General features: G+C 42.3%; 1 protein-coding gene across 1 annotated transcript in view; it reads left to right on the top strand.

Moving 5' to 3' along the window:
- The first annotated feature begins 1,810 nt into the window (after positions 1-1,810).
- The window catches only part of RNF144B (ring finger protein 144B), a 52,216-nt gene continuing 29,362 nt past the window's right edge, over positions 1,811-24,664 (top strand). The window contains exons 1-2 of the mRNA XM_058832213.1: positions 1,811-2,273; positions 18,269-18,457. Coding sequence (XP_058688196.1) covers positions 18,293-18,457 — 165 coding nt within the window. The 5' untranslated portion in view covers positions 1,811-2,273; positions 18,269-18,292. The remainder of the gene's footprint in view (positions 2,274-18,268; positions 18,458-24,664) is intronic.

Raw genomic sequence — 24,664 nt, 5'->3', positions numbered from 1 at the left:
CTAGTTACAAGCTGGCCTTATAATTTATCTGAAGGAAAGATGACTATTCTTTGTTGTAGTTCTGTCTCTTCACTGTTGGAGGCTGCTTCAGTGAAGCTTCTTTTTGTTTTGTTGTGCCAGCAAGGAGCAAGTACCAAACAAGATGCTACTTTTGCTAGTCTGTTATTAGCAGCTGCCCTGCTCTGCTCTGCTTCTGAACTTACCACCCTACCATTTTCCCTACACCTGCATGAATGACTTGATTTCCTTCATCCTCCCTCTCTCACCACTCTCCTCCTTGAGATAATTGCCTTTTGCTGTTCAAGTGCTGTGGTGCTAAGCACGGGGGCTGAGAACAGGAGGAGTTTTCTTGCTGAGCTTCATCTGTGGCAAATCAAGTACTTGTGTGATGAAGGAAGAGTAGCAAAAGGGGCAGCTGCAGGAAGAAAATAGAGGAGCTGGAAGCAGAGGGAAGGTAGTGAAGAGAGTAGTGGTAGAGGCTCAAGCTATTTCATACTAGAACAGAACATGGAGGATAAAAATCTAAGCACAGAAGGAGAATCATTTTCTACTCATAAAGTTTTCCAAAGAATTCCATGTTTTCAGTACTGCTCTAGAGCCTAAAAACATAACTCTGAGCCCTCAGTGTTTCTTGAGTCTTGTCTAGGATTGGCCACTGCTGAGAATATAATACATCTGCTTCTGCTGGGAAATGCTCTGCTAGCTCAAGTGGCAGTATATGTGACATGGCTCTAGTTTACCTAATCTTGTTGTAACCCCGATGATGAACACCATAGGGCTCAACAAGACTCCACGTTGGAACAGCTATTTTTTTTTTTTTTTTTGTTATTATTCCCTCCCTCCCTCCCTAAATATATATAAATATATTAAAAAATTGTATATATAAAATTATATATCTATTATATAACTATATCTAAGATTATATCAAGCACCCAGTGTTAAATAGATAAATTCTAAGTTTGTCCTTATTCTGAGAGGAAAAGAGTATATGATGGTAATTCCAGCAAAGCTGTAATATAAAGAAATAATTCAGCAAGGAGGCTGAATTAAAGTTGCACAAGCTTCTTTTTTTTTTTTTTTTTTTTTTTTTCTTAAATTTATCTGATGCAGTATAATTGTCTGAAAAGAACTAAAAGCTCAGCTGTGAGCTTTTATACACCCCGGAAGAAATGCCTATATATAATTTTTCACAGGAAAGTACTGAAGGCAAAATGCCAGCAACGATTGCATGAAGTACAAAGTAAATTTATTTTGTCATAAGAAAATTGTAGATTAACATTTATACTTCTGTTTTTCTGCACCCTCTGCACTCTGATATATCTATATTTCTTATCTGTGGGTGTGGTGCATTTCCTACAGCAGGAAAAGTTCTTGAGGGTTTGGTGTCATGTGGCACAATTAGATATTCTCCTGCTACTTGGCTGCTGTGAATCACACCCTTTGGTCTGGAATACGGAACTGCAGGATTCCCAACCCCTCCTGCACGCAGGGAAAGCTTAAAGAGTGAAATTTTAGTACTGGCAGAATAAGATGGGCACCATCATCATTACACACTCAGATCTGAAATTACACGGGCACTTTACTTTTGAGTTTAGATTTTTTGCTCCCTTCCCCTCCAACGTGAATACATCACTTTGTTTTTTTCTTTTTAGATGACATTTTTTCACAAGCAGAAGCCAGCAAGGTTTCAGACATCAGCTGCTATGCAAACTGCTCTCCCCAAACAGGTTAACTTGGGAGGGCTTTGATGAGTGTCACATCTAATGCCTTGCTGCTTTCAGTTTTACCTTGGCAGGGCGCGGATGGGAGTCGTGGCTAAAAGCTGCACAGAGACCCAAATCGGAACGTAAGGGTGTGCATGGGCTGGAAGCTGACAGGGTTTAAGTAATCACCTGCAGTTGAATTGAGTCTCGGATGGGAAGTAGGAAGTGCTGTTCTCAAGCTTCCTGTACAAATAAATGCAGCTTTCCCACAGCTACTGCATACGAGCTGTGACGTGCGATTAAGGTGCAATGGCAGCGTGCACTTAATAGCAGGGAGGGGATGATTTCTCGGAGCGGCCGAGGGGCTGGGAGACGAGTCCTGCTGCTGCCCTTAGAAGTGTTGAGCTGTCAGATAGCCAGGGAAGAGGAAGGGCGTGTGGGAGCAATCTGCTGCGCTCCTCACGGCGAGCTCCGGGGCTCTGTGACATCGTGGTTCTTGGGAATGCCGGAGTCCGAGGGCAGCCGCTGAAAAGTCACACCGCTGGCGGCGAGTGCTGCTCGCCTTTCAAGGTATGTTGGAATACAGCTTTCTGGCTGGTTTTTCTCCTTAAGAGCAAAGGATACTCTAAAAGAACAGAAAGCCAGCATTTGCTTCTAATGGAAGAAAGTGGAAAAGCCTTTTTTAAATTTTTATTTATTTATTTATTTTTTTTAGGAGGTAAGGACTGGAATGATTAAATAGCTAAAATAAATGTTATTTGTGCTTTGGCTAAAATAAAACTATCTGGTACTTAGAGCTGAGGCAGTGAGGCAGAAGGAAACCTTGGTGTCCTGACTGTTAAAGGCTGAAAATAAATAGACATCAAGTACTTCCCAAAAAGGGTGAAATGACTCTTGTCAGTGTAACTTTTGGAGAAATAGCTGTGTGAAGTGTTTAAAAATGCTGCAGTATTAGGATATATCTGTGTGGAAGGCAATTGCTAAAATGGCATACAGTCAGTATGTTTTAGTTTAAATAGAAGAACTTCTTTCACACAGAAAAAATACCGGATTAAGCTGGAGAAAGCCTGAGTTTAAAATGCTGATACTTCCTCCTGATTTAAAGGCATTTCTTCTGCTACAGTCTCATGCAGCTGGTCTCGGGAAAGAAAAAATATGTTCATCTGTATTGCAAGTGTTAACTTCTAATCCGTGTTAATGTACACTTCTAATCTGCTCAGGGTTTAGGGTTATGTGGTTTATGTAAGCACATACAAAATATATCATACTTCTCTAGTTTGCATTTAAAATTTTTTTGGCACTAAGAATAGACAACTGCATTTACTGGAGTGTTTGCACTGCTTTCTCATCATAAGGCTTTCTCAGTGCAAAGCAGCTTTAGTAATGAAGATGTTTCAGTCTAGTTTATTTTAAAGATCTGTATTTTCTGTAATACAAAAGCACTCTGCTCCCTAACTGCATACAGCAATATCAAATGTCTTCCTTCAGAGAGCACTGTAAGTTGTAAAATATTTAGAATTACTATAGTAAAGGAAGCATTGCAGGGTGACTTTGAATCCTCTTGGTCAATAGACAGTGAATGCTTTAAGGAAGTAAATTTTAGCAGAGATACAGGCTGTGACTGAAATGCCCCCATGCAGCTTTCCAACTGCCTGTGAGCAGGCAGGGCAATCTGATACATTTGGCTGCCCTCAGCCTGAAGGGCAAGTGGACTCAGTTAAGGGCAGGCACTGGGTTTGGAGGGTTCCAATATTAATGGAAACAGAGGTTTCAAAATCCTGTCCTTAAATATTTTTCAAAACAAATATATTGTCCTGACTCTTGTCCTGTATAGGATTTATCTATGCCTGAATGTGAGTGGGTGTTTGGGTTGTTGCTTTAACATGAAAGTGACTGAAATCAATGAATGTAAGCTATTTTGGAGAAAGTACTGCACATTGGAAAGAGCATGGCTGCAGTTATGCTGCTGAAAGTAATGCTTCAGATTATGGATGGAGAAGTGTGTGTTTGCAGAGTGTCTAAAGCTGTAGTGAGCTGGAGGCTTTTTTTCAAAATAAACCAGAGCTACTCTAGAGCCAAGCCAATATGATGAGAATTAGACTCCTTTTCTCCCATGCATCTTACTGTCTGATGGGGGTATTTCACACAAAGTCCTGTCTGCTCACACAAGGACCCAGAAACCTCCCTAGGTTTCACGTGGAACTAGCATTTAGCAACCTGGTATAGTTTCTGTTCCCTATGTTTAAGTGTACCTCTCTTGTGATCATGGGCGTCTTTCCCACAGATGTGACATTTTGGTTCTGTGGTAGTATGCTTTGGGGAAAAAGTTAGTGTAAATAGCAAACAATATGGAGTTTTTTCTCTCTAGTTAGGTTCTTGGATTGCTCTCTATTCTCTAAATGCTTCATAAGCTTTGTAGAAATAAATAGTCTGGAAGTGGTTTTCTGGCCTTTCCCTTTTTGGTGGAGGAAAGCATGTACTTTGTCCGTATTATTATTGTGAGTTTAAAATGCAACTGTGAGAAGCAGCAAGCCACTTCATAGGGAAACAAGCAGTGCTAATGCTTAACCTGGTTCTCAGCTCATTAGTATGCCTCTGATAATATCTGTGGTGTGAGCCTGAGCCCTGTGCCTGCAGTTTGCCCTGTTCAGACCTTTCAGTGGTGAGATCCAGTGGAGTGTGTTGCTTTGATGTTCCTCAAAAGAACTCCTAAAGACATGATGTCCCTCTTCTGCAGTGGAGATTTTTCTTGAATGTGCCTGAAACTTCACAGTGCCTTTAGGTTGTACATATCAGATGCATAAATATCTCCTGGGCTAGTAGTACTGTGATATCTGAGACCATAATTACAGCTCTGGGCCCATGGATATCTCAGGCACAAGTGAACAAAATACTGTGGCAGGCTGCCAGTGTCACTGTGAACTGAGCCCATCAGACCTCCTTGCATATCCTAAAACAGACATTGCCTACAGCTTTGTGAGCCTGAAAGTGATTCTGGAGCTGTGCTTTTCCTCTGGTACTTGCCCAGAGCTGGGTACAGTTCCCTCCTCTTCCTCTGGTTTCTCCATGCCAAAGCAGAGCCCAGCATAATGCACTTCACAACTGGTCTTACATTCATTCCATTTGAAAACTAATCTTCTTCTGGTTTGCAAAGGGGAACATTAAACAAAACAAGAAAGAACAGATCCAAAGGGAAAGACAGCAATGATACTAAGCTCAGCCTCTAGCATTCTGTATTTCTGCTGAAGCATAGCTGAGCTCCAGTGCTAGACTATGAGCCTTCTCACTTGACAGAAGCACAGGTCTGAGGGCCATCGTACACTGCAAATTTACCTAGTCTTGGACAAACATTGACAGAGATGCTTGTGCCAAATAACTTTGTGCTGATCAGAGAGAAAATAGTGTTCAGTAATCACTCTGTGTCTTTTCTAAATGGCTCCTGCATGGAGTTTCTTCCTGTGTATTTCCTGAGCTTGTTGTAGACACAGCCATCATGGGTACTTGTTATACATGCCTTTTGTCGAAAGGAGAGACAAAAGAGCATAGAATCCTGGAATGGCTTGGGTTGGAAGGGACCTTGAAGACCATCTAGTTCCAACCTACCTGCTGTGGTAGACTAGACTTCCACTAGACTAGGTTGTTCACAGTCCTATCCAACCTGGCCTTCCAAGGATGAGACATCCACAGCTTTTCTAGGCAGTCTGTTCCAATGTCTCACTACCCCTCTGAGGAAAGAATTTATTCCTAGCACCTGATGTAAGTCTCCCCTCTTCTAGTTTAAAACCATTCTGCTTATTCTATGACTATCTGCCTGTGTAAAAATTACTTTTCCTTTTTTTATGGACCCCTTTTAGGTACTGGAATGCCACACTGATGTGTTCCTGGAGCCTTCCTCTTTCCAGGCAGAACAATCCCAGCTCTCTCAGCCTGTCTTTGGAGGAGAGTTGTTCCAGCCCTCTGATTATCTTTGTGGCTCTTCTCTAGATGTTCTCTAGCAGGGCCATGTGCTTCCTGTGCTCAGGACCCCAGGGCTGGATTCAGAATTCCAGGTGGGGTCTCAGCAGACTAGAGGGGCAGATTCCCCTCCCTTGATCTCCTGCCCACTTTGCTTTAGATGCAGCCCAGGATGTGATTGGCATTTTGGCCTGCAAGTGCTGATGCTGTCCACTCATGTCCAAGTTTTCATCCTCGAGAACCCCGAAGTCCTTTTTGGCAGAGCAGCTCTCAGGGAGTTCTTCTCATATTCAGTACCCATGTCTGGGATTGCCCTGAGCCAGATGCAGCACTTCGCACTTAGATTTGTTGAACCATTTAGTTCTTATGCACCCACTTCTCTAGTTTTTCCAGATGCTGGTTTGGAGACAGAATACAGAATCACTTTTTATTAGAAGGAAAAATTACCATTTTACTGTCATGCTCATGCTTCTGCCCTTTAATTGAGACTGTCAGTATTTGTGTCTGTTGCCTGCTTTTCTGCCTCTTGCTTTGTTGTAAAGATGAGCAGAGGGTGGAAAGTATAAGACATGAGTCATTGCTCAAGGAGTGGACGTTGTCTGGGTATCTGACAGAGGCTTTGATGATATTCATGTTTGGTTGCACAAACTGTTGAATTTTCAGATAGACAGGAATGAAACTTGCAGATCTGAAAACATGTGTTCTATATATTTACAAAAAAAGGAAAAAATCATTGGAACAGAAGAGTTATATCTGTTTTCAGGGACTGGAACTGGTTCCTTTGAGGCTACCTCTGCTTACACTCTCATGTACTGTATGTTGCTGTGGTGTAGGGGAGATTTCTTTGCACATGTGTATATATAGCTGCAAATAATTCAAAGTTAAACGCTCTAAATCCCTATGTACATAGAAGGAAAAACACATTTCATGATGACTAGCATCCAGGCTAATCCTTTGCATGCAAAGAAAATTCCAGAATTAAGTAGAAGCAGTGACATGCAGGCTGGCACTGGTTATGTCTGAGCAGTAGATGGGAGAGTTCGTGTGAATTTTTGAAGCATTCTGATGGAGGTGGGGAGATGATGAAGGAAAACAAGCCAGTCTTTTCCCCCTTTCAAAAAAAAACCAAAAAAAAGGAAAAAAAAAAAGAAAGATGGTTACAAAGCTGTAATCATTGGGGAAATGGAGCTGATCCTGTGGGCTGTTTACCATTGCACTCACTGGAACATTTCTCACAGCAGTGGGCAGTCTGCCAGCCACTGGTACTGGAACTCTTCCCCATGGGGTTTACCCGTTTTAGGGCTAAGATAACATCCACGGGGCCAGCAATAACTTGCTTGCTGAAATTTTGCACAATGGAGAAGATGCAACCTTGCACCCTCTTGACCTCTCCACAGTTGTGCTGATGGTTTCAGTGGTGGGGATTCTTCATCATAAGTTTCCACAGAAAATCTGTGGGAAAGGCAATTGTGCCCTTTGCCGGGAGTGAAGCAGAGGCCACATAATGTACTTAATTTAGACAATACTACTATGAGGACGTATTTGTTGGATTGCTCAATGTTTTTGTTGCAAATACCCAAGCAGCGTGCATGGCTTGGGCAATTTCAACCCCCTTGTTAACTTTGCTTATCACATTTTGGGAGGATGTACCAACAAATTTAAGGAAGCATACACGTGTGAAGAGTAGAGAAAAAGTCAAGAATTCTTATCTCTTTCCAAATTCCGCAACAGTGAGGACAAAATGCCTATTTTGCCTATGGGCATTAGTTGTCATGGTCATAATTAAAAGACCAGCTAGCAGAAAATTTCTAGAAAGGTTTCTGTAAGACTGTCATCCTATAATAGAAAAAAAGTCTATGAGTTTTCAGTTCTATGTACTCATTTTTCTAAGAGTTTGGGAGGTGGGGCAGCTTCTTTCAAAGATTAGCTCCCACTTGCTTATCTTTGCACACATAATGCACAGATCTATTGAAAAACACTCCTTTGGAAGTGCTGAGGCACTTGAGGCTGGAATCTCATATGTTTACAGGTTGCTGTTCCCCCTTGTAATTATTACTGTAATGAATGTTGAAATTCAGAATTGAAGTGAGGGGGTGATGAATGCAAACCTCTGTGTTTGATGGACGCTTCTGGTTTATTACATGTACTAACATCTGGATTTCTAAGTAGTTGCATCGAGGCCCTGAGAAACTAACTGTGTTCCCTGTGCTTGGCACAGTACAGGCAAAAATCTTTTTGTGAATGCTTGGAGCCTGAAGCACAGAGACAGAAGAGGGATGTGGAAAACAGGGTATTTTTGCTATTCCAGCGTAGTTTGCAACTTCTGTTCAGTAGCATATATGTGAGGCGTATCAGAGGTTAGAGGTGCCCCAAATTCAAAGCCTGGGCACGTGGGGCTTCTTCACACTGGAGCAGTAGGCAATATGGAAGGAATTGCCTGCAGCAGAATTCCTCCCAGGATCTCTCTCCCAGCATGCTGGGCTCTTACCTTTTCCCATGTGTGGGCTGGGAAAGAGGGAGATGAAATGTGAATACTGAGAGTACAAGCAGAGAGATGCTCAGTCAGGGGATTGTTACTGCGTTTACTTCTCCTTTTTGCCTCTGCAGATCTGTCCAGAGCTGGAACTTGTCCTTTCCTCATCTCCAGTTGCCTTTGGAAGGACTCATCAAGGAACTGGCAGAGGAGAAGTTTAGGGATACACTTGGACTAGTTTAATTACCAGTCATGAAAAGCAGTAGTAATAATTACTTCTGTAAATGTGTTTTGTTTCAAAACAGCCTCATGTCCAGGTCCAAACCTCTGCTATTGTTTCTTGCCAAATTTCAGCATAGTCAGTAGCTGCTGATGTTGTTTTCTTAATGGCAAAGGCTTATGTCAGAGATAGTGACTTCCCCAGGGTCTGATCCTCAGATTTGACTCCCAGTCTTTGATCCACTGGCTGTCCTTGTAGCTAAGACTTGAACACTGGGTAAGCTTTCTAAGTCATTGAGATACATTTGGATCAAGGGCAGTTTTCAATGTTTTAATTGTTTTATTTTGGTTACCTCAAATAACATATTTTCCATATAATAATGAGCAGTGTAGTTGACTGTAGGATTAGATAGGGGCAGGTCAAAATATTACATGTATTAGCTTTGTTTGCTGAGCAGTCACACAAAAATTGTTATAGAAGGAAAATCAACTTATTCTGTTATTTCTCTTGATGTAAATCTAAAATTGTTAAAAGTGCTTTTCAGTGCTTTCAGTGAAAAAATGGAATGACAGAGATGTTAAAGGTATCATCTTATTGCAAGGACTGAGAAAAAAATTCTCAGATCAACCCTTCTAAAAATAAACACATGGTAATTATTTTTTTTTTCAATAGATGGCTTTCAGTACATTTTGCAGAATTCAGCGGAGGATCAGTTTCGTTGTTCCTGTCAGTTGAGTTGTTCCTCAGCTTCTGGCAGACTCTGCCTGCTTCTCTTGATGCCTGGAAGTTTCTTGCTGGCCCTTTGGAGGCCTGGCTTTGTGTCACATCTCTATGTGCCTTGACCTGCTTGCCTTGCAGTCAAGACACCGCTTGCTCCAGACAGCTTTGGCAGTCTCCAGCCAGGGGACCCCGAGAGCCCAATTAGTTTCTTGTTAGAAGAGGAGAGCAAACTACAATCACATGAAGTTGGTCCCTCTGTTTTCCACTGCTTTTCCACTGTTTTTCACTGCTTTCACTTTAACAATGCATGTTTATAAATATCTCCTAAAAATCCTTGATGTTAAAAAAGGCCAATGTTGCAAATGTCTTCTGAACACACCCTATCTAAACTGTAAACATTCCAGCTAAGGGATTTAGCATATCCCAATGTTTTGTTATTCGATTAACAAAAATAAACATTTTTTTCTGTGTCAAAGGCAAATTGTTACATCTGAACTTCCAAGTCCTGTTTCCGAAGAGACAGCTAGCCAACTTATCAAGCCATTTGACCTCCCAAAAGCTCAATTCCCTTTACTCAGTAAATGCCACAGTTACCAAAAGCCTTCATGTGGTCTGAAAGAAAGATCTGTCATTTGTCATTTTGAAGAATGTGTTTTTATTTAATAGTGTTGTATTACCTCTTGTCAACAGGATGTTAAAAGTAAAGTGCACCAAACTAGTTTGGGTGGAAATTCCTTGTAGCTTAGCATTAACATATGTTGCATAGTGTCATTAAGAACAGAGGATGTTATTTAGAAAAGCTTTAGATTTTAATCTCAGACCTGGTAACCAGTAGTTGGAATTCCACTTGGTATAATTTTGTTGTTTGAATATGTTTTGGAAATATCTGGAATGTTTGATGCCATAACACTCTAGTTCTCTTGTCTGACTGTGCTTTGTTTCACTGCATTTTGTGCTGATCAACTTTGCTGAGCGCTGTGACCAGGATGAACATAAAACCTTAGGAGAATCCTGCAGCTGACCTCCTGCAGGACCAGATGTGTCACCATAAGCCTGTGCCTGGGGCCAGCACCATCCACTGCTCAGGCACAGTAAGCCTGATACCTCTGGGTGACCCCAAGATGACCCACAGGCCTGCCCAGGGCTCACATCCAGTAGATCTGGTGCAGGAAGCTGTGGCTTTCCAGCTTGCCAGTGTTGATAGAGCTGTGTTCTGAACTTTGATATGTCCTAGTTTCAAGCACAGGAATGAGTGAAAGTGGGGGCTTCTGTGATATGGTCTGACCTCATCCCATGTGGAATGGATTGCTCACATCCTCAGGGATTCAATGAGTATTGCCATTGTGTGGCTCCTGACAGTATTGGAAAGAGTGGAATACTGTTTTTATTATGCGTTTCAGTTTAGTAACAGCTGAGTTATTTCTCTTTTAGTTGACATGTTTTTGTCTTTAAGTGATCCAAAAGTGCTTTTCCTAGCTCCCTTCAGCTGTGAGTAGCAGCATTTATTTCACCATTAGGTTGTAGATTTCCTGATCTTGGACTCCTGCTTTTTAAGAGTGGAAGGGGGAAAGCCCCACTTTTTTTCCCTCTTGCCTGTTCTCAAGCAGTATTGCAAGGAAATCTATAAAGGATTCCCACAATTGCAGGGTCACATCTGTTTCAGAAAAACAAAATATATTCTTCTATATTCAGTTAATATCCATGATCTTCTTGCAAAAAACCTCACCTTCCTGAGGACAGATTGACATAGGGTCACAAGAAGTTGTTGTGAAGAACTAGTGTTCTAAATTTTCAAAGTTCTCCATACCTCACAGTATTACAGTACAGCAGAGAAGTTATCTGACAGCTGCACTCTCAAAGTCTTGTGGAGACTGATATATATGTGTCCCAGTGGTGTTTTGGTTTCTTAGAATGGTTTGGAATGATTGGGTGCATGTGATATTTGGGAAGCTGTTCAATGTGTGTTTTAAATATCCTAAAGTGCTGGTATAAAAATTGCTGGCAAAAGTCTGGATCGTATTCTGAATTACTAGAATCAGTCCCTTAACATTTGTTTTTTCGTGTGTGCAAGAGGCTTTCCACTCACTGCATTCCTTTAAAAAAGTATTTGATGTATTTTTTGGTTGCTAGCATGCTATGAAAATACTTCATATAGCTACTGCTTCTTGAACAGCAGCTCAAGGTTTTGTTGGTTTTTCTTTTTTTCCCAGGCATTCCAATGAAAACAAGTGGGAGAAATTGCCTTTGGTGTGTTCTCATGTACCAGCACATTTACTTAGGCTGCTTGTCCTTTAAACAAGTTTTCTGACAATAAAAATTTTACAATGTAGAAAGCTGTCATGAAATATTATACATCTGACTTTCCTTAAGCCTTGCTCAAAGAGAGCAGATACTGAAATGCTTTGATTCTCTCTAATGCTTCAGCTTGGTAGCATATTATGGTAATCCAGAAATGGGTTATCCTCATACATGCATGTAATCAACTGCTTGCTGTTTTAAGGCTCAGATGTAATACAGTAATTCTGAATATATTAAAAATGAATTTAAAATGAGACCTTCTATTTGTGGATCTGGTTGCTTTTTTTGAGACCATGATTTCAGAAAATCTGAGTACTTGTTTAACTTTTTAATAACCTCATTGCAATAAAGCAGAACATTCAGGCTTTGATACACAGGAGCACTTAAACATATGATTAAATGTCATTCTTGAAGATGAAGGCTTTTTTAAATTGTGGCTTTAATCATATGTTTTACAGCCTAACTGGATCACTGCCTGATAAGTAATGCTGTGTGGACTGAATAGGTAGCTCTGTGTAGGCAGTGCATATCGTACAGAGAAATTAATGCATCATGGGTTAGTGGCCTGTCTATCTCTAAGACCACAGAAGCTCTAGTGCACTTGACTCAGACTAATTCTCTGAGCATAAATGCTGAGTTTAAAAAAATCTGTCTTAATAATTAATTTTGAATGACATTGTCTTGAGAGAGTTGGGACAGCTAAGGATTTGTAACCAAAACTGGTAATGATGGCATTTCACTGCAGTTGATGGAAATGTGGGTTTCTGACAACTGTCTTCACAAGTCCTAATTTCACAGCTCAGTTTATATCTTGTAATTTGACCCCTTTATCTTAATACCACTCTGTTATATTTTTAAAATCTTTCTGTAATTGCTCTTTTTCCCCAAGGGCCTGATTTTTAGCATTGGTTTTGGGCACTCATGTTTTTCAGATAGTTTTCTTTTTCTATTTTTTTTTTTTTTAATTTATTTTTTAAGGAGGGAATCTTAGTTACAGGAAACAACAGAATCCTGAGTGAACCATGTCAAACCATGTATTGTATGGCATTGAGGTAATTTCATAATGGGTGGAGTACTTGGAAAATCTCTAGGGCATGAGAAAGGATTACTTGCAGTGCTTGCAAATGTTTCTCCAAGAGAGTTTAATAAATACCTGGTACTCTAAAAAGGAATGTAGCACACATGCTCTGATTGTGTTTTGATGCAAATTTTTTATTTTATTTTTTAAAGAGGAACATGCTGTGCTAGGCGTTAGACCCACATGTATCCTTACACCTCTTTTCAATCTCACCATGTTTGTGCAAATCCACAAGCCTGGGTGCTGGTTTTTGGGTGTACTGGGGCAGAGAGGCCTCTCAGGTTTCACCCTGCCCACAGGATGGACATGCCAGCCCACAGGGGAAAACACATTAAGGACCCTTTTTGTTCCATTAATGTTTCCTGGAGCAATGTGTCTTATACTTGTGCATTTCTTGGCTTCCTTTAAACTCTAATTGCAGGTAAAAGCATACAGCTTGACTAACTTCAGCAGAATTGTTTGTAAACACAGGACTTGAAGTAGCTTCTCCAAGAGCTCTGTTTTTGCCATTGGATGCAGCATGTGAAAAATGAAAGCATAACCTGTGGTGCTGAACATACTCCATTCATTCTCCTCCAGCTTCAGTGCGGGAGGCTCTAATGATTCTATGTGATGTTTCTAAGTGGTGAAAGTTGCATTCAGATGCATTTTTTTTTTTTTTTTAGTTAAATTCAGTGAGGTGGTTGCAGGCACAGGGGCAATGTCCTGATGTTGCAGCTCTGGAGACTGCCTGGCTTGTTTTCTCTATTGCATATACAGAGTAACTTCTGTTCTTCTGTAGTAGTCATGGTTTGAGGCAGCTGGGCAGACTCAAGTGAGCCTTTGTGTGACTGTAGCAAGGATGTTACCTTAAAATTCCTGCTTACAGGGAAAGTCTCAGCAGTAGGTTGTATGGATTTTTGATACCTCTGTGGAGTTGGGGTAGGTTGACCTTGGCTGTCTCCCAGACACCCACCCGGCTGCTCTCTCACCTCCATCACAGGGATTTAGTAGTTTTCAGTTTGGGACACTTAATGCCAGGATTGGCAGTGGGTAGCTGTCTAGAGGCAGGCATTGCAGATATGTGCTTTTAGGAAGTTAATTTCAAGGTTAGACGTCAGACACTGGTGTCAGGAGGCAGCGTTTTTTCTTCTGTTTCTCGTATCTCACTCAAAATCTCCAGCTTTCGTGTTAGTGTTTCTGCTTGTACTTACCCCTCTCAGTCCTTTCCGCTTTGAGCACACTCTAATGTTTTCTTGCTTATGGGCCGTGTTGAGATGTTCTGGTGCTACAAGAAAGCACAAAGCTTTGTCACCTCCCAGAGACAAAGCGAAAGTGTCCGCAGGCAGATGAGTGGAACGGAAACATTGACAGGTGCGAGCGCTTGGCAAGCTGTGGTCCTGGTGACTGTGCAGCTTACACCCCCACAGGGCTGACCCTCTGCAACTCGCTCACATTTGTTCAGACTTTCTGATCCTGCCTTATCCTGTGGCATCAGCACTGTCAGCGTCACAGCCAGGGAAGTATGAGTTCTTATGAGGTGAGCAGTGTACAATTTGAGGAAAGATGTCCAATTTCCTGGAAATCCTGTGCAGTATGAAAGGAGTATGATCTGTGTGTGTGTGCGTGTATGTGGCTGATAGAAGTAGACAAAAAAAGTGGATCTTCAAAGTTCCTGAGTGTTTGCACATGCTGGGGCCAGTTTGACCCTTCCTTGCCATGATTCATGCTGGTGCAGGATTCAGACCAGTATATTTCTCTGGGTTACAATGCCCACAAGAAGTGTTTATCTGTATTCCACAATGTCTGTGGAGCTCTTGCTGCTGTTCAGTGGGGCTTTTTTTTGCAGAGTTGAGGTGCCACAATACAGTTTCAGTGACACATTTCTTGCTTTGTTTGGGATGCTTTCCTAAACAGGCCATTTGTGCTTTTAAGCATGAAAGGGAAGGTTTAAATGCTTAACAATGTGTTGTATTTATATGAGTGTCCATTGTTTTTCAGAAACTTTCTATTTACTTTAATTTCTGATCACTTTTGTTCATATAACCAAATATGGAATGCACTTTTTCTTCCTAACTCATTCTTCAGTGACTCCCTCTTTCCCTGCACAACACATACACCCAAGATGCTTTATTTTCAATCTAACCTATTGGCAACTCACTTGTAATTACAATAGGAATTTTAATCCTCTGTAAAGAGGACTGATGGATGTGTAATTAAGTAATGACAGTCTGTGGGATAAGCGTAGCAAAGTGAAAGCCATAAAAATTCAGAGCAGCTGAGGTGGAACTTGATGGTATGCTGCAGCACCTGGAAAAGTCAGTTCTGCCACGCTGATAAAGTTGAGGAGATAGTTGGAGAGCTTGAGCGAGGACAATGCATTTTGAAGTGTTGGGGAAGAACAGGAGGAGTAGGAGCTGGGAACTGGAGGAAGATGTGTCTTTCTCTGTTGTTACTACCATCTGATCTGGTGATGAGAATGAACCTCCCCTGCAGACCTGATTTCAGAGCCCAGCTGCTGTTGAATGGGCCTACCCTTCTCCATAACCCTGAGCTCTTCCCCTACCATGTGTCCCTTGGCAGCAGTAGCAGAAGTCCTGATTTGTTAGGGCAGATGCAAGGACCAGTGGGCTGGGTTGCTCTGGGAGAAGGAGCAGGCCATGTGTCTGCTCTCCCTTTGACAGGCAGGTGTCCAGCGCTAACAGGATGGCTTTGCCTGTGCCAGCCTGACTCAGAGGGATGCTTGTGGACAAGCTGGCCTCTAAAGGACCATGGCAGAAGTGCTCTTCCTGGTAGCCACAGTGTTTCCTTCAAGGGCTGAGCAGGCAGGACATGGAGCTGCCTCCAAGTTCTCTGTTCGCTTTGTTTGATGAACTCCAATGGGGTTAATGAGGCAGTGTGGGCTGTCTGGGGGTGGATCCTCTGATGTGCCAGGCTCATTTCCACAGGGTGCGCTGCCTGTTTTAGGGAGAACTTCAGCTGTGCTCTGTCATCCTGGTGTGAGGGAAGGGCAAACGTGTGGAGGGACAGGGAGCAAAACTGAATTTAACCTACAGCCTTCAGGAACAAGGGTTATCATCAGTGACAGTGGGATACCATAATGAGTCCCTACAGCCATCACCGTGGCATTAGGTTGCTACTAGCACAGAGCAGTGTATCAGGAGCCTGCTCTTCACTGTCACACTGAGTGCTGGATTTAGGCCATCTAAAATTAGCCTCTAGCCCTAAACAGTCATACACCTGAATCTTCCTACAGATGCCTCAGTTCTGCCTGCATTCAGGGTCATAACCCTTTTGGTTATAAGGAGAACACTGACTTTTGAAACAGCTTTATCCATTTTATATCCATTCCCACATCCTGCAATACTCCTGCATGTTCTTTTGTGCATCCATCCTTTCAGCATTGCTACCTTTTTCTGTGTAAATGAAGAAATTTCAGACCAGTGCAGAGTGAGGGTCCATAGCTCATCTGTACAGACGCAGCTGTCATTGAAAAGCAACATGAGTAAACGTGTAACAATTCTCCTAAATACTGAGATAACGTCTAGCACGTAGGTTTAAATAACAGGTAATTCTTGATCTGCCACAGCGTTTCCAGTGACTCAGTGTTCCCCCCACCCTGCTGCAGTAATTACAGAAGATTGTTGCAGTTCCTGACTCAGAGGGAGGCTTCCTTCTAAGGCTTCTGGCCATGCTGGAGCCCCAGCTCTGCAGCTGTATGGAGCAAATTGTAAGGGGCATCATGGTAGCAGGCCCCCGGACTGGAACAAGAAAAATGTGTGAATAGCGTATGTTATGAACTAATGATAGCAAGCCATATAAAGAGAGTTTGCTTTGGATTTGTGGTCAGGAATTTGGGTGCCAGAATCTTGGCTATGATGCTCATATCTGTTAAAACTGTGTTTACAAGAAAGACATTCCAAGGTACAAATCTGATGGCTTCTCTGACAGGCTAGGCTAGGAAACTGCCAAGTGTAAAAACTAAAAAGGGATAAGTGTTCTCTGACCCAGATTTGTTGTGGTTTTGTGGCTTTTGAAGAGAAGGTGTCTTCCTGCAGACTGTGGGAGCACAGGCTCCCAAGAGGCTTTGGGGACAGGCCTCAGCATTGAGATGGGAGCCGCAGAGAAAGGTTCCATGAGCTCCATGAGCCCCCTCATTCTCTCCCTAGGGAGGTTTTCTGCAGGCACTGCAAGTCAGTACGTCACATATGCATTGACGGTCTGCAGCTGCGTTGGCCACTCTGGCAACCACAGAATGGCAGCAGGGATGTGCTGCCAAATGTGGCCTGACAGCCCTGCCCAGAGGGTGCTCAGGACTGCAGGGGAGGCCAGCAGAAGACCAAATGGCTCGAGTCTCTGGTTTGCCTCATGAGATGTCAAATCTGACAGGCACATCGATAGGTCTAGATTGGTTTCGTGTTCGTGCAGCCTTCACTTGTGATGCAGCTCCAGATTTAGTAGAGCGGCATTCTTGGTGCAAGCAGCTGTGCACAGCTGGCCATCAGGTCTCTGCTTGTAAAATATGGGTGAAGGTTGTCTTGCTATCAGCAAAGCGTATTCAGGAGGTCTATGGAAGCTGGGCCAAGTTTCTTAGAGGCAGGGATAGATTTTCCTGTGCTTTAAATACTGTAGTGGACCCCACTGTCTGTGCTGAGGTGAGTAAGATCTGCAAATAGGCTTTACATTGTTTCACTTTAAGCACAAGGGTATTCTCTTTAATTCCTTTTTCAGTGTTACTGTGTAAGAATGAGGGTCTTGAGATTTTTTATTATAACGGTGCAGAGTTTTTAAATGCTAAGGCCAGAAAGCATTACATGCAAACATGACATTTCCATTTGCTGCTCATCAAAGAAGAGAAATGTTATCCCCGAGCACTGCTGTGATGTGTAGTGAAAACCTGGCTCTGGTGAGCACCTCTCTGTTGAAATGCTGGTGCACTTGGTTCACAAGCATCAGTTGAATGTCTCAGAGGCCTATGAAATAAATAGAAGAGCCAGAAAGCAGGGTGCACAAAAGCTACTTTTTGGCATCATTAAGGCAATGCCAAAAAGAAGACTGCACATGAAATGCTCTTACTCATTTGGTTTTAAGCTCCAACCCTGTGTGATGTAGCACATGCAAGCTGAAGCCCTTTCCTGGGTTTGGATGCCTTCACCACCCCTCTTGGAGTAGAGTGCCAGCTCATTATATCTCAGTGACAACTCATGGAGAAGGTGGAGTTCATGGGACCCACCACCTACATTACAGACTAAGTATTTGAAGTACTTGCCTAGAAAGTGGGAATGTGTTCGTGTCTTGCACTGCCTAGGGGAGCTTCCAAGCCACCATCTGGAGTAGAAAGTGGAAGTGGAGACACTCATTGGAACTGTGTGGGTGCAATGAAGATTGAAGGATCCCATTTGGGCGGGAAGAGTATGAGTCTGAAACTCATTTCAAAAGGCAGAGTGATATATATACACATATATATGTGAATATACATATATATGGGTGTATATATATGTACATATACATACTTACATGCATACCTAAATATATATATATAGCTCCAACTCTCTGAGTTTTGTGTTTGTTTGGTTTTTTTTATTTTGATGTTAAGCAGCCTGACTGAGATACTTCGTACCAGCAAGGTGAATGTTCACAGAGAACCCAGCCAGTTCAGGTCTTTTGAGGAGGTGTGCTCTCTTTGTAAATCTTGAATGGCCTGAAGTAGAGACTGGCCCCAATATGTTGAGTAGTACACTGTGTGTGCAGGTACTTTTATGGATCTGAGATGTAAATTCGCAGAGCAATGGAAACGAGTGCATGGCTTACATGATGTTTCAGCTGCCAATTTCTCTTTTCAGGCTGAGTGCACCATTAATGACTGAATGGGCTCTTCTGGGAAGGCTTGTCCTCACACCATGACAGCTGACGAGTCAGAAGCTGGAGAGTTAGCTCTGGAGCCTCTCCTCACTTGCAAGCTATGTCTCTGTGAATATTCCCTGGATAAGATGACCACTCTTCAGGAATGCAGCTGCATCTTTTGTACAGCGGTAAGATCTGTCAGTGCCTTTACATTACAGAAGCAGGGTAATGGGAGATGGACAGACCTGTGAGATGGGATTGCTTGTCTTGTATAAGACGCATGTGCTACCCATGCTGACACAGGATGCTTTTCTAAAGAGCATTTGGTGTTAGCCTGTCTTGCCTTATTTAAAAGATTTCTTTTGTCATTTTGCTTTTGATAATTTGTAACTAACATATTTTCCTATCACAAGTACTAGTAAAACCCAGTAATAAAAAGGAAGAGGATGCAGTTTTAGAGTGTTGGAGAACATACACAGTCTGCATGCAATCAATCTCAGTATTTACTTTTTCCTGAAGCATACTTGAAACATCATAGGATAGCTGTGAGCTTTTGTTTCCCTGCTATCCTTTTCTGAGTTCTCAGAGACCTTTAAAGTCTTTTATGTAACTTTTAAGGGCAATCAGAAAACCTAAACAAAAATGGCCTGTTGAACCTTTGCCTCTGTGCTGCAGAGATGTTGCCCAGGTCATGCATTGCCTATAGTAGTCAGTAAGGACTTTTTGGTCTGCAAATTCAGATCAAATAAAGCTGGTGGAAATGATAGAGGGAGAGGTTGAATGAGCTGATAAAAGCCCTACAGACAGTGGTACTCTTCTGGTCTCTTTGTCAGCATGGGAAAAACGGACCTAGTTTCTCTGGTGAAAGTGACTTTGATGTACCTCACTAATGGTAACTAAAGTACCTGACCTGAAAACGGGTCAGAAGGAGGATGTTGGTGTGGTGTTTTTTTGTTGTTTCTTTTTAGTTTGTTTGCTTGTTTTGATTTTTATTTTGGGGGGGCGGGGGGGGAGGTTAACTCTAGAATAAAGGTACTTGGTTTTATTTTTTAAAAACAAATTGTGGATAAGCATCAAGAAAGTATGTTTAAGTTTTAAAACCCCTGATTGTTTGAATTCATGAAGAAATTTGGTATTTGTGAAGCCAGCTAGGGTGAGAATATCTTTACTTATACTGAATTCAGGGTTGTTTAAACAGGATGAGAATCTAGCTGTGTGTTTCAAGAAACTAGGATAAGATTGATTAATATGCACTTCAGCCTGAATTTAATGAAGTTTGTTTTCCATACCAACTTGCACAAAGCATTTCTGTATTTTAGTTTGCAATAAAAGTTTTGAGACCGCATACCTAAAAGGAAAAGACAATGCTTTAAATATGAAAAAAGAAAAGTGCAGAAGTTGATACTTTTACAGTGGTCCCACTCCTATCCAAGAACTCAGTGTCTGATTTAGTATCATTAATGGTACATGAACCTCAGTGTTAGCTGGGTAGAGTAACCCTTAGGGAAGAGTGGGCTGCTGAGGACTGTGCCAGGCAGAACTGGACTCTGCACTCCAACGGGATGCTGGCCAAAGGGAGAACTCAGGGATGGCTGGGGATGTTGCTGTGCTCACATGTCCCCTGTTGGTGCCACAGCTGCCACCACATCCATACACTCCTTCCCTGGCCAGCATCAGGAAGAGCAATCTGTTGTGAACTTGGTGCTCCAGTGCTGTGGCAGTGACGTGCAGGGTGCAGTCACAATTATTTGGCATCTGCACAAACTTCGCTGACTTTGAACCAAGAGCCAGCCACGAGTGAGCCCGAATGCAGCTGGGAGAAGCCTTTAGACACGCTCTATTTATTTCAGTGGGCATAATATGTCTCAATTGAGTTTATGCTCCAAGTCCAGCCTTTGTCTGACTGTTGTCTGTGTCCCGACGTCCTCCCGATGGATGTGTCTGGGCTGATGCATGCCCAGGCATGTAGATCTTGCATCCAGTAACAAAAGAGGGCTCTGGAAACTTTTAACCTGGCTACATGGCTTTCTGTCTTGAAGCCAGAGCAGTTTCTGAGAGGCCATATGAGTTGCACTTTTGGGCAGCCTCCAAAAAAGCAGTGTCAGGAGCAGCTTGACACGGAGTGTCAGGACTTGCATGGGGGATTGCTTGGGGCACAGCCTACAGCAGCTCTACTGGTGTGCCATGCCCTAAATTTCCTCTCACCCATGCCAGGGTGAGATACCTTCACACTACACTTAAGTAAGATTTTTAGGGTAAGAATATCCACTGTGAGCTATGGGGTTGAGCACCAATCAGTTTTGCAGTATTTCAGCTACCAGTGTTCTCAGCTTGTATAGCTTATTCTTTTGTCACTAAAGGTAATTTTATAGAACCAGGAGTAGTATTAAATGTGAAATAGAAAAGAGCTTGACATGGACATAATAGGTTCTGCTCCAATAAGCTGAAACCATTGCTTTTGTTAATTTTTTGTTCTGTTACATGCAAGGTCTTTTTTTTTTTTTTTTTTTTTTTCTTCCTAACTGTAATGGTGATGCTGCAACGATGATTATTTTTCACAGCATTTGTGGCTGTGGAATATAATTGGAAATTGTTACTATTTAGATATCTGTGGGGGTGAGGTTATATTTCCTTTCCATTTGTAGCCTGTAAAACCAAGGCATTCAAACTACTTAGAATTGTGTACAGCTTTTTTTTCAGCTTAGAAACTCTTGCAATGAACAAAATACCCCATAAAAGCTGTGTTCTAGCCAAAGTAAGTAAACTGTGCTTTAGAATGTGTATGTTTGTGTTTTGGTGGAATGTTGCTAGTAGGGTAGGAGTTTTTCAAATAACTGTAAACATTTTTACTCTCTCTGTTCTCAGCAGAAAAAGCAGATGCCTTGCAGAACATATTTACCATCTTACTTGGTAGCTCAATCAGGTCTGAAGAGGCATCAGTCTTGACTTGGCAGAAGATTCCACCGCAGTGTGAAATAAAGCACACATTTACACATCCCAAGAATTTGGAAATGGCTCTAGTGTGCCTAATGACTTGGTTTAATAGTGTTTGGGTTTATATTAGTTTTGAATGAAAGATTGATCTCTGAAGAAGGTTGGGAAGGGATGTGAGATATATTTTATCTGTAGAATTTTTAGAGGACTAAACTCTATATTATTCAGTTCATTTTCTGTATCTATAAAACCTTTGCCCAGTGCCATGCTGTGGTGCACACTTTTACATATGGATATTCAGCAATATACGTACTGCTTAAGCTGCATGATTTTATGGTCCCCTTGTCACCTTTACTTATCCCTTTCCCAAAAGGGGAGGGGATATCATCTGTTCCTGGTACTGTTCATCTTGTTCCTTGTCTTCCCACTCATCCTTGTATATTTGGGGGGATGTCCTACTTATCAGCAGTCCCTTAGATTTACCTTTTGTTGCAATTCTTTCTTCCTTGGATGTGCAACTCCTCAGGTTTTTGCCCCCATGGTGGTCATGGTGCTCACATATGTATTTGAAATAATTGTACACCGTGTCGGTTGACACTACTGTAGTGTTAAAAAAATACAGTATTTTAGTGCACTTTAGTGCATCTGGGTCCAAAGCAAATGAATATTAATTACTTCCTGATTCATTCACTTACAGAATAATACTTTGAATGTTATACTTATTTCTAATAAAGTTTCATAAATGTTTGCTCTTTTCCTTCCTTCCTTGCCCAGAGAGCTCTCGCAGTGCTTCACTCAGGAAAGACTCAGGAGTGCTCTGGTGGGGCGGTGCCAGGAATGGACAGGCCACTCTCCCCGCTTTGCCTTTGCATAACGCACTGTGTGTTGCCCAGGCTTTGGTACTCATTAGACTGTCTGGAAAGTGTGCATCTAGGAGACTCCTGCCTATTCAAAACATGGCTGAAACTGGGAAAGCGGCAGGAAGAGACAGTGAGTGGTGTGATCGTGTACATCTCGCATACCCGTGGCTAGAATTGACCTGGTGTCTGGCACTGCATACCTTTGGAAGTGCTAGGGAGGGGTGCAGGACCAACAGTAATGCTGGAAATACCAAGAGCCCTACAAAAGACTTGGTGTGAGTCTGTAGCCTGTAAGCAGTCATGGAGGTGAGGTTTTAGCAGGTGGGATAAGATTGCCCTGGTGGCAGTGGTGACAGGGGGGAACTAGTGCAGTGCTGTTGCAGAAACATGGTCTTAGGGGTCAGTAGAAAACCCAGTGTTGGCTTCTCCCTGCGCACCAGTTTTCTCCCTGCACACTGGTTTTGTCTTTCCTCTTTTCTTCACCTCCACTTAAGCATTTCAGGGCCCCAAAGAGAGCCAGGTGAGCAATAAATGGGATTGCTGCTATTAATGTTAGGCAGCAGCTTATGTCCATCTATCTTGTGTGTTCTTTACTGGCGCAGGGTTTGAGATGTCAAAGACAATGTGTAACAAACTGAAAACAGAGGATGCTTTCAAGTATGTTATTCTTGTAAACTTGTTGGCACAGGTTTATGCAGAACTAGCATGATTCACCCTTTTTTTTTTTCCCGAGCAAATTCTTTGTTGAGTCTTGTACATCTGAGAAGTTTGTGAGGCAGCTGGGTTACAAAATGTGCAAAACAAACACCATGATGATCTACCTGTTTGTTATTTTGGTGCACACAATGCAGTCCAAATGGGATTAAACTTCATGCAGCCTTAAAAGGAGAAGTCAGCATGCAAGCCCAGTTAGCTTTTGTGCTGTCTTGTGCTTCTACAAGTAGGAGGTGTTCCAAAGGCAATTGGAGAACAAGATTTTCTGCTGTGGCTATGTGTGACAAGGCTAGGTCTAGACATGGGCTCAAAAGGCTCCTTTGCTGCTGTGCACAGCATGGTACTGCGGGAAGCCACCTGCCTGGGCTTTGGGGGCTTCAGCCTTGGAAGGAGGCTGCTGCCAGCTGCTTTTACTAGAGGAGAAGAAGAAACTCTTACAGAAACAGGAGTTTCTCTGTTGGTACTTCGTCTATAGGACACTCTAAGGCACCTCTGCTTTCCTTAATCTTTCCAGGGTCGGCTGTTCATTGTCCTGCCTCCTTTGGGTGGCTGAATAGTGACATTTCACCCTTAGCACTGTGAAGTTTCAGATTGTGGAGGGGAGCACTGCAAAACTGGAAAAATTAATGTGGGGGGGTCTTCACAAAAAAACATGAGCAGAAAAGTCTGAGAGCAGAGGAGACTGAGTAGATCAAGGACAAGGAGGAGGCAGATGGCGAAAAGAATGGGATACCTGCTAAGTGAAACAACTATGTATGAATAATCCACTGAAATAATACTTAGTAAAATTTATGAGTGAGGGAATATTTGGATTTGCCATCATCTAGCCAACACTGGGCTTTAGTATAATTTCTGTTTCTTTGTGCTCATTTTCAAGAAGGGGTTTGTTCTCCCCTTTTTCTCCTCGTCCTATGAGACACCTTCTCACAACTGCACCAGAACACTCACTACCTTCTCCTCCTCCTAAATATATCTTGTGCTGCAATGCCCCACTTACTTTATGTAAAGCTCACCTCAGATTGTTTTCCATTTGAAAGTGTTGACATTTGGGATTCTTTTTTTTCCCAGCTTGGCATTTGAAATGTCTCAGAATAATTTTTTTTTCAAGTTTTAAAAACGAGAATTCCTACACCTGCTAATCTTGGCATGTGATTCACTTTAGATGGATACTACTTCAGGATAGGGACTGCATGTTTCTAAAGTCAGTAGAGGTGGCAGCCTCTGGATGGTGGCCAAGGAAAGACGGGAGGAAGAGGGAATTGATGTTTTAATGACAGCATTGCATCGATGCAGTTGGTGTTCATTTAACCAGTGAAGAAATTGATGTGAAGTAAGTTGCTAGTGCTTCAGTGTGCTACAGTAACTGAGCCAGACTGTGACATAAGCCTCATGCTCATGTCTGTTTCGTAGCTGGTGGTAAGGCCAGGTTTGGCCTGACATGGATTTTTGTCAAGCAAAATTATATTTGCAGCTGGTTGCATTTTGTGAAGGGTGAGTTTCTCTGGTCCTGTTCTGTTTGGTGGTACCACTTCATGGCAACAATTACCAGGAACCTTTCCTGCTTTTTGTGAAATGCTGCCAGGATGTGTTTGGCCATGAGTAAATTGGTTTCAGACTGTGTTTCTGAGCAGAATTTAGCATCACTGGTAGATACATTGAGACAAAGCTGGTGACAGTATATTTCTCAGGTACATTTGAAGGATCCCATAAAAAAAAGGGCTTGTGGACCAAGAGGAGGCAATTATGTTCTTGTGCACTGTCATGTTTGCTTGGTGTTTTCACTTGGTTGTGACAAAATTAAATTCTTGTTAGTGATTTTATTCCTTCCCTCATACTGAGCCATGAACTGACTGTATGTTCTTTGAAGCTACAGGGGCATTTCCCCAC

The sequence above is a fragment of the Poecile atricapillus genome, chromosome 2, assembly GCF_030490865.1.
Source record: "Poecile atricapillus isolate bPoeAtr1 chromosome 2, bPoeAtr1.hap1, whole genome shotgun sequence".
Lineage (NCBI taxonomy): Eukaryota > Metazoa > Chordata > Aves > Passeriformes > Paridae > Poecile > Poecile atricapillus.
The sequence above is the reverse complement of the archived record's forward strand: the minus strand, read 5'-3'. Positions and strand labels throughout refer to the sequence as shown.